The sequence below is a fragment of the Heliconius melpomene genome, chromosome 18, assembly GCF_056956725.1.
Source record: "Heliconius melpomene rosina isolate 202511_hmr_F chromosome 18, ASM5695672v1, whole genome shotgun sequence".
In the NCBI taxonomy this organism is placed as follows: domain Eukaryota; kingdom Metazoa; phylum Arthropoda; class Insecta; order Lepidoptera; family Nymphalidae; genus Heliconius; species Heliconius melpomene.
The window spans coordinates 9,766,308-9,783,227 of NC_140406.1; the positions used below are offsets into that span (position 1 = coordinate 9,766,308).

General features: G+C 32.1%; 1 protein-coding gene and 1 long non-coding RNA gene across 6 annotated transcripts in view; one reads left to right on the top strand and one right to left on the bottom strand.

Moving 5' to 3' along the window:
• gogo (thrombospondin-1 like protein golden goal) overlaps positions 1-16,920 on the top strand; it is a 150,928-nt gene that overhangs the window by 105,491 nt on the left and 28,517 nt on the right. For all 3 annotated transcript variants that reach the window (XM_085202471.1, XM_085202473.1, XM_085202472.1), the window contains one exon: positions 15,473-15,562. In XM_085202471.1, coding sequence (XP_085058597.1) covers positions 15,514-15,562 — 49 coding nt within the window. In that variant the 5' untranslated portion in view covers positions 15,473-15,513. The remainder of the gene's footprint in view (positions 1-15,472; positions 15,563-16,920) is intronic.
• LOC146529495 (uncharacterized) overlaps positions 1-16,920 on the bottom strand; it is a 169,798-nt gene that overhangs the window by 2,579 nt on the left and 150,299 nt on the right. Inside the window, exons 1-2 of one of the 3 annotated variants that reach the window (XR_014879050.1) lie at positions 4,434-4,504; positions 4,023-4,245 (exon numbers count right to left, since the gene is read on the bottom strand). The exons of 1 other annotated variant lie outside the window; for it this stretch is intronic. This is a non-coding gene — a long non-coding RNA (uncharacterized LOC146529495). Of the gene's footprint in view, positions 1-4,022; positions 4,246-4,433; positions 4,505-16,920 lie in introns of those variants that run through there. One more of the 3 variants, XR_014879049.1, reaches the window with a different exon arrangement.

A 16,920-nucleotide genomic window follows, 5' to 3' on the forward strand; every position in this document is an offset into this window, starting at 1 on the left:
TTTATTTACTTATTCTGGATTAACCAATAGTTATATATTCGTATGTTTTCTGTTTCTCATAGAAGGCATAGAAATAAGACGTAAATAATTATTAGTACATAATTCGTAAGAAAGTCCTTTTAATATTTTGGCTGACAAGTATATGTTTTTTATCTCTATTTAATATAAATGTATTATAAAATGTATGTATAATAAAATATATAAAAATAAACCTCTCTTTAAACTAAGGCTATCTGCTTGCAAGTATTATGGTTGTATGTTCGATGCCCAATCGGGGGATTTATTACATTTAAATTATTTTCATTCGTGGTGAAGCGCGACGTTGAAGGCAGAGCCTCTAAACTGGCGGAGTGTCTTAACAAGTTCTCTCTGTCTACTCTGCCTTAATTCATCTTACTGGCATTAGTCCCGGCTTTTGTTGCCAGCTTTCTTTCGTATTTTTTTGAAATCGCAAAATAAATAATAAACTAAATACAAAATTTGAAATGCCTCTAAAAACGTATCCTTCAATATACCTCTACAATCTCCATGTTGAAAATGAAATAAAAAGTCAGCGTACAGAAGTAGCGAGTCGACGCGCGTGTGTCATCCGTCAGACCATGAAAATGACAAAGCAAGTGCACTGCACTTTTCAAATTTTTTACACGTTTTGTAAAGCGAGTGCTTTAAAAAATATAACTGTGACACTTCTGGCTTGACAGAGAAATGTTTTTTCACGCTTAAATCGAACTTTAGCATATTTTAATGGTGATGGCTATCACTGTGCTCAAATGGATATATCTAAGGTTTTGTATGACACATGACATATTCTAAGTGCCCTAAACAGATCAGGTCGCAGTAGGTTAAATCGAAACAAAACAAATATATATTGTATATCTATATAGTTAATAACCCTCCTCACTAAATGGACTATACGATACAAAAAAGTTTTTCAATTTTAAATCAAAAGTTCGCTTTTTCATATACGAGTATCTATTCTTTTATAATATGCTTGTTCATTTTTCTTTTTAATCCTTTTTTGAAATATATTTTTAGTATCATACCATTGCTATCAAGATAAACGGAAATTGTTTAGTGAGTATGGTGTTATGTTCTGCCATTCAACATGTAATTTCTATAATTGGGGGGAAAACGCCTTTCTCTGGTGCACGAAGGGCACCGTAGGGTGAAGAATCAGTTTTATAATATAAGTCATAACTAAAATATGTATCCAAAACCATTAAATAATACCAGAAGCTCTAACTCTATTCAATAAAATATAGTACTTATATATATGTACTAACTAAAGGTCAATTTATTATGAGGACTGTACAGCCGTTCCTGAACAGCCATGCTCTGTTAGATTTGATTCAAAGTTAGTTACTGTTTCGTCGTAAAGTTCGTCGACGTGTCGCGTGCAGACTGCATCGACCGTGTATTCAGTGATTCATGGTCTATGGCTTTTCCATACATTTATTATTTATCTACGTGAAATACTGGAGTTTCTATTCTATTGCTAGTATAGTTCTAGTGTCTTTTTACTGTAGTACATATAAATAAAAAAGCAACGAAAAACAAAAGGAATTCATTGCGAAGACACTCCGTTCTCCACTTTCCGCTCAGTTTTCGAGACATTGTGTGTAAAGTTGTAAAACTTAACGCAGCGCTTTACCAGAGCGAGGAAAAGAAAAAAAATCGTTTACAGCCACACTTGTATATTTAATTTTTCTATTTGATCGTGACCCTAGACTATTCGATTGTGCTCTTAACATAAATTGTTTGGGAATTCGCAGGTTTAGGCTCAATTGACTTCTTATAAAGTTTTTCCTTTTAGGTACTTCTGTATGTATCAAATTCTTGTGAAAATAAAAAAAAGACCAGACAAGTGCAAGTCGGTTTCGCCCACCGAGAATTGACTACAAATTTCAGAATTATAGATGAACGGGAAATACCACTTATAAAAGTTGACAAACTTAAGTTTGCGGGCGTTTGCATTCGTTTTGTATGAAATGAACTACAAATATAAATTTATAGTATTTTTAACAATTTTTAGGTGTTATTCCACACTTAGGAACTTCTGAAAAGTAAATTTGTGGTAATTTTGTTAAATACTTATAATATTAACTTTACAGATATCTTACATTTTTTATATTGTAATTTCTTTCTATAGATCTACGAGACGTTATATTACGCGGCGAATTTCATACGAAATGCAGTAAAAACGATGTGAACGTGTGTGAAGTTTTATTTATAAGGTTCCTATTGGGAGAGAATTTCGATTTGTTTCATACGTAGTTTGGTAACTTTTTATATTATAATTTTATATATCAAGCTCATGCTCTAGTCAATTTTAATTTAAAAACAACAGTTACCTTTTATTAATAACTAGTGGACCCGGACGCGGCTACGCCTGCTTCAACTATAAGAATATTTATTAAATATATTCATTAAATTATTTTCAATTTTCAATAGAATTAGTAAGAAAATATAAGTTTAATAATCAAAAAGAATAATAAGTAGATACACATTATTAGAAAAAATTATCTGAGTTATTGAAATTAACCAACAATAGGATTAAACGTAACTAAAGGATAGGTATTCTCAATATTAGAAAAAGTACCTAAAGTTTTCCGTGCGTGCGTACATAGATATCGACTCTACGAAATATCTAAACATTTCTCTCTATTAAGTAGGATAATTTTAGCGAGCAATATCAAATAAAATAAGAAGAGAACCAAAGTGTAGCTTAAATTAATCATAAACAGCAAATAATTACATAAACATTTACAATAGTTTGAAAATGTATGAAAATTTATAAAACCGTCAACGTCATCTGCCCGTTCGCGTCGGTCATACTGTGCCGCCCGCTAGGTGGCTAGGTCATTTGGAATCAGTAACATCTCCTTAGTTATTTATTAGTATGTTATACAGTAAACTATAATTTCAATCTAGATAAAATGCTAAAAGTGACTTTTATATTTATTTTCATAAGGATGAATATCAAAACGTCGCGGTAGCGGTCGCGTAGCAACGACGGTTATTAACATGGCAGAATAAATTGCATGTCAAATTAGAATGTACTTTAAAATATATTAGTATATATGTGTAATGTAATGTTATATAGCCTATAGCACTTCTGAAGAATGCAGCTTTCATACAAAACAAAAACAATGAAAATCGGACCAGTAGATCCAGAGATCTTAGCGTTCAAACAAACAAACAAACAAACAAACAAACAAACAAACAAACAAACAAACAAACAAACAAACAAACAAACAAACTCTTCCGCTTTATTATATTAGTATAGTATAGATATTTATATTTTCTTATTATCATACAAAATATTTCATACACAATATAATTTCATTTATTCGAATATATTTCGCACCTATCTACGGAAATATCAATAAAACAAATGAAACCGACCTCGCGAAGAATTGTATCTCGGGAAGATGGTTTGTTGTTAGATAAATATGGTGAAAGTTAAATTAAGCTTTTCGAAGTTTCGTCCAAAAATTGGATTTATAAATTAGATTTTTAGCTACACACTGTATCTCGCACATCCCCGCAGATGGAAACTGGGAACCTAGTATTAAGTGACTCCGTTTCCATTAAAGCACTGCCTTTTCCCACTTTCCGCTGAATTCTAGAGGCATTGCATGTTGAGTTCACGGCAGAACTCAAAGCCGCTCTTTGCCTCGTTACCAGAGCGACGAAATGAAAATGTTTAATATTAAATTTCCTCGATTGGAAATTGAACCTGTAACCTGTCGCTTTAACAGTCGCACGCTTGTACCCAAGCACCATAGGCTTAAATAAATAAATAAGATTTGTCTTAAAACATCGTGCAGCCTACACAGTTACTATTACCTACGAGTACATCTTTATATCGCCTCACTTTCGAGTTTATATTGTCGTTAATGTTTATATTGTCTCGCCAAAACGGCTTTAAATAGTCTATAGAAATATATTCTATAGTATTACCATTTTATAAATTATTAAGACAATAATAGAACAAAAACAATAAAAAACAATATTTTCATCAAAACTTTTATTCATCTTCTAAAAAATTTAGAGGACAACTACTGGGTCAGTATACCACGAGAATGGATATCCGGGACGGTTAATGAATGCTGGGTCGGAGAACATATCGCCGGATACGTGCCGTCCGTACCAGGGGTAAGGGTAGACGTTCCTGAAGAGGCCGAATGCACTTGCGTAGTGCGCTACAGTCAGTACCAGGATGAAGATGATAATTTTCTGCATCTGAAATGAATATATGAATTAGCTTCCGTCCTCGCTTTCCGTTTTCATTCTGTTTAGTAGAGTCGAAGTATTAATTTATGTCAAATCATTATTTTTTTCAATTTTTCAATCAAAATATTATCATTTAGCTTTTACAGACATCAGCAAAAGTCAAATTACAGAAGTTACTAAAAAATAGAATAGCTTACCTTGATCGATATCAACGAAACCTTAGCCAAATATAAGTGAACATAGAATCAATGTTTCTATATATAGTGTTAATATTATGACATTAAAATGAGTAAAACTATTAAAAACTACTTAATATATTATTAATAGGCATATTAGAAAAAAAGTGTAATAAATATTGTTTATTTTTGTCTTTTTAAAGATTTCAGAGTTGTGTTTCTTAAAAAAAAAATTGAACCTTTCATAGATTACTTGCTCTCCGTCTTAAATTAGTTAACGATGTTTTTTTTGTTATTAACACCAAATTTTCATTATCCAAAGTCTATAGGCATTGGGAGGTCATTAATAGCTTAAAATTTTTGCTCAACAACTGTTCACACTGCATTCTTCTTTTATAAAAGTCGGTTAAAATACAAACTATATAAATATATATAGGGTTCCGTAGCTTAAAAAGTAAAAATAGAACACTTAGGATCATTCTATTGTCGGTTTGTCCCTCTGTCAAGATTATTTATCTCGAGATTGTTTAGAGTTACCAAGTTGAAATCAATTACAAATATTTAAGTCTATGATCCCTTCAAGCACAGAAAGAATCAAGCAATCAAAAGGTACGAGCATTGCATATGCATCGATTTTGCTGAATTTTGGACCTACAGTTATGAAATTTGGTACGAAGTAAGAACTTATAACTTAACTTGTAGGTATTTCATGAAAAAAATCATAACAAACTTATATTGGTAGTTCAATTTAGACGTTCATTTTAAAAATGAGTGTATTTGTACACAAACTAAACTTTGTAAGCTTTTTAAGAGTACTTCAACATGAAATTGGTACGGAAGCATTGGCGGACGAGTCTGACTCGCACTTAACCGTTATTTTTTCATTCAAATATTATTTTTTATTAACCTAATAGTAATTTATAAATAATTACTAATATCATTATGAATCGTCTTACCTTAATTGTCATCAATTAAGCTTTACGGATTTCTGAAACATAATATATAAACAATCTTTTAAAAAACAGTAGTGTTGCTACATTCTTTAAAGGATAACAATTAAAGGTGAGAAAACTCGACTTAATTAATATTATTTTTTTATTTAAAACTATAGTAATATTATATTTATTTAGATTAGTTTATCCGTAAACCAGATGCTTGTGGATTCCTTTTCACACTGGGGATTATAAAAATTATTTTCATCTCTTCGCTCTAGTAGGCAAAGCGAGACGGAGAGTTCCGTTTTTCAACATACAATATTATATTATATATATATTTTGCTTCACGCTGTATCCCGCACACAGCAGGGTAGGCAGAGGGAACCTAGTGTTAAGACACTCCATTGCCCACATTCCGCCGAATTCTCGAGACATTGTAGCTTTATATAAAAGCACAAGTTTCTTATTATCTCTCTTCTCAGCGTTTATTTTCAATTTGAATATCTTGCAATGATAATAGAGTTTTATCAGATGTTTTATAAAAAAAATATTTCTTTTTCGTTTATTTTAGATGAAAGCACTAATTTTGTTCTTGGTTATTATGACAATGTGCTTTACAAACGTTGAACAACGAACCGTTTTGGACAACGGCATTTTCTGGCCTCAGTCATGGACAGAAATCGACCCTCTATTCGCACCACTACCACAATATATGCGGTATCCTTGGACAAGGATTCCCATATATTTATAATAAAAATATGAAAAGTTGCTTAGAAGTTTATTCTATATATTTGCTCGCCATTCAAATATTTTTATATGACATTAAATTATATAAATTTCATTTTTTTTTATTTGTACTATAAGTTCCCACATTTCACCAAATTTCTGAGTAGTAAGTCTACGGTAAATATCTTTATGTTAATTAAATGAGTGCATATACACTAATTTTGTACGAAATATCAGTTTATAATTATTTTTTTCTATGAAATATCTTCAATCTTCCTCTTTTCAGATTTTTTCTTTTACTTGTATTGTAAGTTCTCATTTCAAGCCAAATTCATTACTACACGGTTATAAGTTGAATTGCTTTCTCAACAAGTTCAATTGTCAAATTCTACAATATATAAAAAATTGCATATTGTTAATAAAACATGAAGAAAGACAATCGCAACGCTACGTTACGATCATTTCCAATGAAGTCATGTTATTGTATATGAGAACTACTAACATATTATATATACACATACACATGTATGACATGAATAAATATGAAAATTATTATAAATAAAGAGAAAAATATCACTAAATATTATCTATAAATTTGTATTAGATATAAATCAAAGAAAATATTTTGCAGAATGACTTGTACTATACGGTTGTTAGTTTTAATCCAACTCGGGGTAACAAAACTCAGCGGTGAGTGCCGCCTCTCAAAAGATAATATCCCGTTAGTTGAACGGAGTGTCTTAACAGAGACAGATTCCCTCAACTGGTTCTGCTATATGCGGGATACACCATGAAACTACAATGTATGTGCAACACAAAACTGGGTGATGCTTTTATCAGAACTGACAAGCTGTTGCCAAAATTGGAAAAATGGCTATTGGTGTGCCAATTTTTAAGTTATCAAAACTTGTAAACGACCTGTACTGTAATATTTATGGTTCACAAGAATTCTATTGAAATTAAATATCTAACATAGATAGCGCTAGATACCTTTTAAATAATAATAATTCAATTTTGCACCAGGCGGACAGTCAACCGCGTAGAATGGCGTCGGTCTGTGTGGCGCACCACCAACCTTTAAAAAAAGGACGACCACGACCGCTCTGTCAAGAGCGAAACGACAAACGACGATGACGAATTCAATTTTAATAACAGTTTCGTCTGTCTGTGATCCAGTTGCGATTGAACCCATAGCCATCATTTCTATCAGATGATATCCATTGAGTTACAACGGCTTAAACATAATCATAACTTCGTAAAACGCGCGGTTAAATTGGTGAAAAGTCATGTCAAGATGGAAATCTCTTATTAAATTCTCATTTGGCTGTCTCAGTTTGCTTCACTTGTGTAATAATTAATTTGAGCTTTTATAATCAACCCCTGAGACGTGCCCCTTGGGGGTTGGCTTACAATTCATCAAGAGAGTGCTCTATATCTTTTATCTTTGTATGTCCCCCGCCTTTCCTGGTTATATATTTCTGAAGTAAATTTTAATGATCATTTTATAATTGTTGACTTTGATATTGAATTATACAATTAGCATGTGTTGTATTTATAAATAAAATATGTTCAGTTTTTAACCTTATTTTAATAAGGTTAATAAACAAACGGGATGAGCAAAATAAAACCGTTTAAAAAATACTGAACATTTTGTATGGATATTTGGCTTTCTATATGTTTTGGATACTAATGCAGATAATAACAAGTAATATATGGGTCATAATCAGAAAAGTGGACATTTTCGAAATCGTAACGTAACTGATAAGTAACAACACTGATAATGTTTGTTACGAAACTGATGTCATAAGGCATTATACACAACAAAATAAGGATATTATATGAATAAAATATTGTTTTTTTTATTTAATGAGACACAGATTAAAATTTTAAAGATTCAATCGTTGAATTAACAGATTATAAATGTAAGAAGAAAACATAACAAACTGACAATATGAACAATATAATAATGCTAGTTAGTAACGTAATAAACTTATATTTCTAGTTAGAGATCACAAAGTTAATGATAAAATTAAATCCACTTTAAAATATATCAAAATTTGAGTCGTTATCACTGGAATTAAGTTTAATTCTTTGTAAGTGTTTATTCCGCATATCTTCATATTTAATAGGATTGGTCTTTTTAAGACGTTCTCTATATCTTTTATGTATTTCAGCACTTGACATAGGAGCCATGACGCTTACTGAAAATACAAAAATATTTATCAAAAAATAATAATCACAAAATCACAACTAATTTCAGGCAGAATAAAAAATATTTTTAACTAAATCGGTTCAGCTGTTTCTGAGATTAGCGTGCACAAACACAGACAAACAAGCAAACAAGCAAAAAACTTAAAAATCATTTCTTTTGGTTACTTTACTTTATAAAAAGTCACTAATAGTTTTTTTCATATGCCAGCAATTTTTTTTTCTTATATACATATCTTCCATATACAAGCACCGGTTCGATACAATTTTATTATAAACATATATAAGAAAACATTGGTACCGTAATTGTGAACCAGGCTTCATATTTTCTCAATTTCGTTACGTAACGAAATATAACGAAATTGAGAATGAAATCTGAGAAATTCTAACCCATTTAAATATTTGCTCATAAGCCACGTGTTGCATCTGCAAGCACTGAAGTTCTTTTTTGAGATTTTGTAAAAAGAAGCAAATAACATAAACAAGAAAACGAAATTATAGAATACTTACCAAAATAAAAGCCGTTTATAACCCTGAGATGTAATTTCACGCATTCCCTCTAAAACATTTGAACCCCTCAACTGCTGCGAGTACACTACTGGTTGTAGCTACGACAGCATTGACTTTTAGAATTATGGTGCCACAAAAAAAAAACAATATTAAACACCATCCAAAATAATTGCGTTCATATTTTAATTGTACGTTACTAGCCCTGAGTAACAAAAAGACAATATTTTGGGACAAATTTACTTAACTAATATATATTGTTTATTAAATAATGTATCAATAAAAGTAGTTCTATTTAATATTATGCATAAAGTAAAGTAATATAAACATATCTGAAATCAAATAAAACCATAAACATTCGTAACAAATCAATTCTTAAAAAGTAAAGTGGTGAATGGGACACGAAAAATTGTATGGAAGCATTTTGAAAGGTTTTTTGCAACTAACAACAAATACTATTATTTGCCATAATACATTTAAAATATTACAAAATTTCTTTAAGTTAATAAATAAATTTATCGTAAATGGCAAAATATTTAAATTATCTTTAAAATTGTATTTTTAAAACGCATTCAAAGTAGCGGGACAAGAAAAGACACAAAAAGGACACTTTTTCTGATTATGACCCATATACGAAATAGTAACTAACCTAACCAGTGTTATTAATAGAATTATTATTAAACGAGTATATATGGGTTTGTTTTTAGATATTTTTTCTAACTAAATAAAAAAATATACCTTTCTTAAAAATAATAAAATGTAAAATGAGGGAGGTACTACGAAGTCTACGAAAGTGTCGTTCAGAAGCTAACACAGTATAAAATTGAAAGTCTGCGAAGTTTGGTGTTTATACGGTCTGCGGGTTCCTATACGTTTGTAACTCAAGCTTTATAGTGTAAAATTGTAGCAAAGGAACATTCTTAATTGTAACGTTTCCGTTAAGTGTTTACTGAGAGTATATTAGGTATAGTGACAAGAGAGTATATAAATGACAACTCACTCCGTTTTTTCCACAAACTTTACGCTTATTAAAGAGATTATTCGATACATTGTGCGTCGAGTGGCAAAATATTTCATTCCTCTGAATTCGAACCCACAACTATCGCGTTAACAGTCAAACGTTGTCCAACTGAGCTATACTTAAAACATACAAATAATAAATGGAAAAAACGCGAAGTATGGAATATTTTAACACCACTGTCTATCTTGTAAAGGAAATTAAAGAAATGTCTTTATTGTCTTTTCGATGGAAAATACTAAATTCCAGAATACGGCAGAAATTAGGGAACAAAAATGTCTTAAGGCGAACGGAGTGTCTTAACACTAACTTTATAGATTTCATCTGCTTACGCTACTATGTGGGGAATGTAGCTTAAAGCTAAAAAAAATCTATCCATAGTGTGTAAAACTTTAAATATCTAGAGAGAACCTAACATTTTCAATTATGAAGCATATAATATTATTCAAAATGCATTAAAGTCGACGTAGTCCTAAAACTGCTAGTTCATCGCGTCTAAAATTTGTGGGCCCAATTAATATTCTACCCGCAGTAGCACTTGCTGTGGACAGCACGGACTTGGTAAACTACTCGTATTACACGCTTCAATTCAACTTGGGCATAGTTGTTAAACAATATACACTATGCATAACTTATTATATTTCCCTATTGAATTATTGTTTTTTTTGGTTTCACGCTCTATCCCGCATAAAACAGAGTAAGGAGATGGAACTTAGAATTAAGGCATTCTGTTCCCCAGTGTCTGCTCAATTATTGAGACATTGAACGAAATGAATATATTACATTCCCACGAGTGGAAATTGAACTCCAAACCGTCGAGCTTATTATACTGGTATGACGCTACACTACGACAGAAACGACAACGAAGAGGATAATAAAGCAAAAAACATAACTAAAAATCGACTTTGAAGCTAATGTACGTACCTATATGTTATGCACAGTAAAGCTAACTAGAGGACCCGTTGACGCGTACACTATGCGTTACCATGGCAACGTGTTAGTCACTATAAAATACAAATGTGTGTATATTGTCAAATATATGGTAGTGTGTGCTATTTATATTTATTTAATTGAATATATCTTTTAGACATTATTTATTTTTATTTTTCCGGTATAGCAAAAGAAGAAGCAGCTTTGAGTTCCTCCACTCGACATACCAATGTCTTCAAATCTAACAGTATAGAATGAACTATCTAAACTAGCTCCTTCATATAAAAAAAAACAAAATGTACTAACACTTTAAAATAAACTCATTACCATAAATAACTACAAAAAGCTCTCAAAGTTCTTTAGGCCATCCCTACACCCATGTGTTCACACATCCTCGTCCCCTTATCTTCCATCTCTTATCTCCCACGTACCCAGCCTCCGTATAATTACGTCATCAGGAGACAGGATCTTGCCGTTAACATATCCTAAACACATTTGTACGACCGACCTTAGCACTTGTTGCCCTCGAGGGCCCTTTAGACCCTACAGTGTGAAGTTTAATCTAAATAATGCACTTGGAATTGTCGACAAAGTATCTGTATCGCTGAGTCAACTGCTGTGGTATTGATAGAAAGAAGTTTCTTCCATCTGTTTGTTTATTTGATAGTGTTTGGTTTGTCTTTGTTTAGTTTCTTTTGTTTTTTTTTTGAAGAAAAATAATGATAGAACACTCTGTTTCTTGTAGCTTCACGATGTATCTCGTATAAAGCAGATGAGCCACGGCAACGTAGTGTTATGGCAGTGAGTACCCAAGAACTATGCAAATTTGGAGACATTGCGTGTTGAGTCGCGGAGCTCTACGCCGCGCTTTGACTTATTGCCAGAGCGAATAATTAAAAATTATTTATAGCCACGGCCACAATAGATAAATTAGATATAGCTCATATCCAACTCTAACTAAATGTCATAATATTTTTAAAATCGTTTCATATTCGATATTTTCAATAAAAATAGTTCAATTAAATATATAGCAATTATCAATATTCTAAAACATAATTAGTCCAAATATATGGTATTGAAAATCGCAACGTTAATTTTGTTTTCACTTTACTAATAGAAATGATCGGCTTTTCATTTGAAAACAGCTAAATGCTGACCGCATTTCATTGTATGACGTTTAATATTGATTGGTGGGAGTACTAAATACTAATGTAGTGGCTATTTGTGGATTTTGAATGTTTCAACTAATACTATAAATAACACCATTATGGCGCAGTGGGATAACTCGTTGTTAAATCAATGGTTGTGGATTTGATCCCTATTCAGGAAAATGATTGTCCATAATCAAATTATTTGCATTCTCCTGCTCTAATAGACACAACTACGTGTTGAGTACCGCTTCTCAACACGCAATACTTGCATTCTTGCATTTGGGCCCCCAAAAAGAGAGTTATGTTTTTAGCATATAATATGTTAAATATATAAACGCGATGTTAGTGGGTTCGATCCTCATTCATCTAAATTTATTTGACAAAACGTGGCGTTCAGTTTCGTATAACAAATACAAATTGTGTTCACACTAAACTAAGTTGCTGACGATCATTATTAGTTACTAAGTATTATATAAGTAGATATATTATATATTCTTATATACGTTTAAATTACGACCTTCCATCCATTTACTAGAGCGACTGAACCACTAAAATCATTACTTGCCCATGAAATATGTCCGTAACAAATCACTTCTACTCTCCAACTTACTTAGAATACAGCTATTTCTCTGAGGATTCACCCATTGCCCATTCGGAGTTGGAATTTTTTCAAAATTGACATGAATTTTCAAAAAATATTTTGTATTTAATAATAAAAAACATTTGTATTCAAAATGAATATTCGTTACCATTAAAATAGATTTTTTTATTTCTAACTATTAAAGTAAAAATAATTTCTGTGAGCATTTGTTATATACGCGTACGCGATGGTTGGGGGGTGCCATTCGCGCTCGTGGGAATTATTTTTATTTCCTCTGGTAAGAAGACAACGAGTGACACTGAGTTCGCCGCCGCCACCGCTATGTTCGGGAAACGGGAATGTCTTAACACTAGGAGAGCGGCTATCTGCTCTGCTATATAGAGAACACAGCGTGAAGTAAAAAATACTTCTTCTTCTTCCTGGCATTAATCCCGGCTATTGCCAGGGTCTGCCTTCCTAGTCAAACTACTCCACTTTGCACGATCTTTTGCGTCCTCGGTGGTTAGACCATGATCGTGAAGTAAAAAATACTATTAGTAGAAAATCTCTCTTGTTTTAATTGAAATGAATAGAAAAGACTGGAATTTATCTTATTTGACTAAAGCATAATATATATGACAATATCTACAATGGCGTCAAAAACCTTAAATATATTCTTATTAATTGCGGTCAGGAAAGAGAGGTTTTTATGAAATATTGTTTAATTATACGTGGTCACCATTTAATCTCATTTATCTGTACGACAGACGGAGACAATGGACGATGAAATATGTACTGTGGGTGTAAATGATGACGCGTGGATATGTCGACCACGTCATGTCATTAGCCGTATTACTAGATCAGCTAAGGCCATGAAAATGGCTAAGCCGTACTGTAATTAAAATAAGAAATACATAAAATAAAATAATATGCTTAAATAAATCTCTTCCGTCACTGGGTCTCCGTCCGAAAGGTTCAACTGTGTACAGATGAAACTACCGATTCAGCAAATTTAAATTTTCATATTTCTAAGTTCTAGGAACGAGAAAATGAAAATAATCCACTGCTCCAAGTGAAAATGAATCCCACAACCATCACGTTTACTGTAAAAAAAAATCATCCTCAGTTCTTTCATTCACGCGTGACTCCATATCGTTCGTATAACTATTATTAGGTCGATTTGTGTAAGGTCATTGACAAATGTAGGTCATCTCGTCTCTAATGGCCTCTTAGACCATTAGACAGTTGACAGTTCCAATTCAAACTATCGAGCCCATGCATTTTTCTTTATCTTTCTTGCTGAGTAAGATTTTGATCGTCATTTTCTATTTAAATTGTCATCTTGAGTAGTGTAACGTATGGGATGGTTATAGTTTTGATTCCCGTTAGGTTGTAAATATTTTATAGTATTTTTAATTTTGTTATTTTTCTTTTGGTTTAGCGACTCGAGAGAAAAAAATGGAGCACTAAATGTCTCGGAAGCCTTTACTTAGTCTCTCTTTACCTACCATGCGTGAAAATTAAACACTGTAACGAAAACGAAAATGAAAGTTGTTGGGGTGTGTGTGGGTTCGACTCCCACTTGAGGAAGTGACGCTAAAAAAATTAAAACGAAATATACCTATTTCATTACTAAAATAACAAAATAGAAAAAATAGTTTTCTCTAAGAGATTCGAATGCATTTAGTTATAAAGGCACACAACTGTGTCACATTAGCGTTAATTAGCGAGTGCAATTAAAATATAATTTTTAAACTTCCTCGTCTAATGGACCGACGTCTAATATCCATTTCATATTACGACATTTGACAAATTGTTTGTACTAATATGTGATTAAATATCGAATATCGAAAACTAAGTAGGTACTGCTACTATACTTATTTACTTCATTCCGTTATACTTATCTAATACTTTAGGCGTAGGTATAATATAATTTAAAATGTATTTCTATTTCTCTTTTTATTTGATCCGGACGTACTCCGGTCAACCTACCTGCAAATAATATGGATACGTGACGTGCTTACGGCTATACGGCTTACAAAACTAACTTGTACCTTTGATAACTTGCTTCTATGATATTGAATTAAAAGCTTCCTCTACGTGGAGCGGGAGAACAAGGGTTCGACTGTAAATACGATAGGTTGTGGGTTCGATTTCCACTTGAGGAAATGAAATATGTAATGTTTTCATTTTCTCGCTCTGACAAGGAAAAGCGCAGCATTGAATTCCGCAACTCAATGCCTCTAGAAATTGGCATTAAATGGAAAACGGCAGTGTATTTACACTAGGTTTCCATGATCTCTCTGCCTACCTTGTTGTGGGTGGCAACATATCTTGAGTTTACAAAATCTGGCTAACTCTAACTATAAACTGCCGTTACCGAGTCACGTTCTATTTCGGACGTAAGGAAGCATTAAAAGAGGGTTTCCCGAAATTCGTACGGAAACGAGAAACAACAAGATTTTTTATTTCAAAGTCCACGCAAGCGAAATTAGAACCTACGATTCGTATAATATATTATATATATTTTATACACATTTATGTTCATTTAGTAAATAACTGTACCATTCTTTCTCCAAACGTGTTCTACTAACTGACAATTATGTGGACACACATGTACGTATGTAGGTGTACCGCAGGCAAATAACGTGGGCACGTGACAGGTGTTACATATAGCTCAAGCTTGCTAGCACCAGTTCAAGCTTAGGTAGGCTTGTGTATATTATGCTCTACATATTATTATTATATATTATTTAGTTGTTGCGACTTGTCTGTTGGTATTTTTGGTTCAGATATTAAAGATTTGAAAACTGCCTCTTAAAAGTTTCAATGGTTTTGACACTTCAACCCGTTTTAAGTGGAAACTTAACTGGATTTGTAAAATTAATGTTTATTTATAAAATTTCAACTATTTATTCCGTAGATTTTCATAATATAAAATAAAATTTATTTTTAGATAAAATATTTCAGATAAAACACTTATAACACTTATTTGTTTGTTCCAGAGCGTCTACTAAGTGAGGGCTTGATGGCGCGGTGACGCAGCATGCGCCGCGCGCTCTTTGCCGCGCTGTTGCGGCTTTTTATCATCGCAGGTATATTATTACTAGCGGACGCGCGCAGCTTCGCTTGCGTATTTAGGGGTGAATTCCAAAAAACCACGAAACATGTGTTCAATGAAATATTTTTAAGAGTCTAAATTTCAAATTTTATAAAAATCGGTGGCGATTTAAAGATTTTTCCATACAAACTTTCAACCCCTCATTTGCACCCTTAGGGGGTGAATTTTAGAAAACCATGAAACACATGTTCAATTAAATATTTTTAAGAGTCTAAATTAAAAATTTTATAATAATCGGTGGCGTTTTAAAGATTTTTCCATACAAACTTTCAACCCCTTATTTGCACCCTTAGGGGAAGAATTCTAGAAAACCATGAAACATGTGTTCAATTAAATACTTTTAAGAGTCTGAATTTTAAATTTTATAAAAATTGGTGCCGATTTAAAAAAAATTCTATACAAACTTTCAACCCCTTATTTGCACCTTTAGGGGGAGAATTCTGGAAAACGATGAAACACGTGTTCAATTAAATACTTTTAAAAATCTAAATTTCAAGTTTTATAAAAATCGGTGCCGATTTAATTTTTTTTCCATACAAACTTTGAACCCCTATTTCACCCCTTTAGGGTTAAAATTTTTCAAAATCCCTTCTTAGTGGATGTCCAGATAACGAAAGTAGACTTTTGTCCAAATTTCACGTTTCTACGCACAGCGGTTACGGCTGTGCGTGCGTCTTACCTCAGTCAGTGAGGACAAGTCCTTTTATATATATAGATTATGTTATTATATATACATATATTAAATATGTATTTTATTATTAAACAGAAATAAATGAGAATTCACTCAACGTAACTCAGCGTAACTCAACACCGCGCTTTGCCTGTATGGAAATCGAACCCACAACAGTAGCGTTTATAGTCACACGCTTGTGCCCCCACGACAGCATCAATGGTAGGTAAATGAATGTGTTAAAATTATCAGTTTTGGCCAAAGTTAAGTTAAGCTAAAAGATATTGTTTATTGGTTAATAATGTCCTGCACATAATACAAAATTTTACTATAATATGTTCATTTTTATAAATCTATACTAATAAAATAAAGCGGAAGAGTTTGTTTGTTTGTTTGTTTGTTTGAACGCTAAGATCTCTGGATCTACTGGATCGATTTACTTTGTTTTTGTTTTGTATGAAAGCTGCATTCTTCAGAAGTGCTATAGGCTATATAATATTACATTACACATATGTACTAATAAATTAAAATACTTTCTAATTTGACATGCAATTTATTCTGCCATGTTAATAACAACCGTCGTTGCTAAGCACCGGTTTGCAAAGTTTCTTTGCTGTTTTAAGAAAACGTCACCCAAAATGAACTTATATTTTGATATTCAT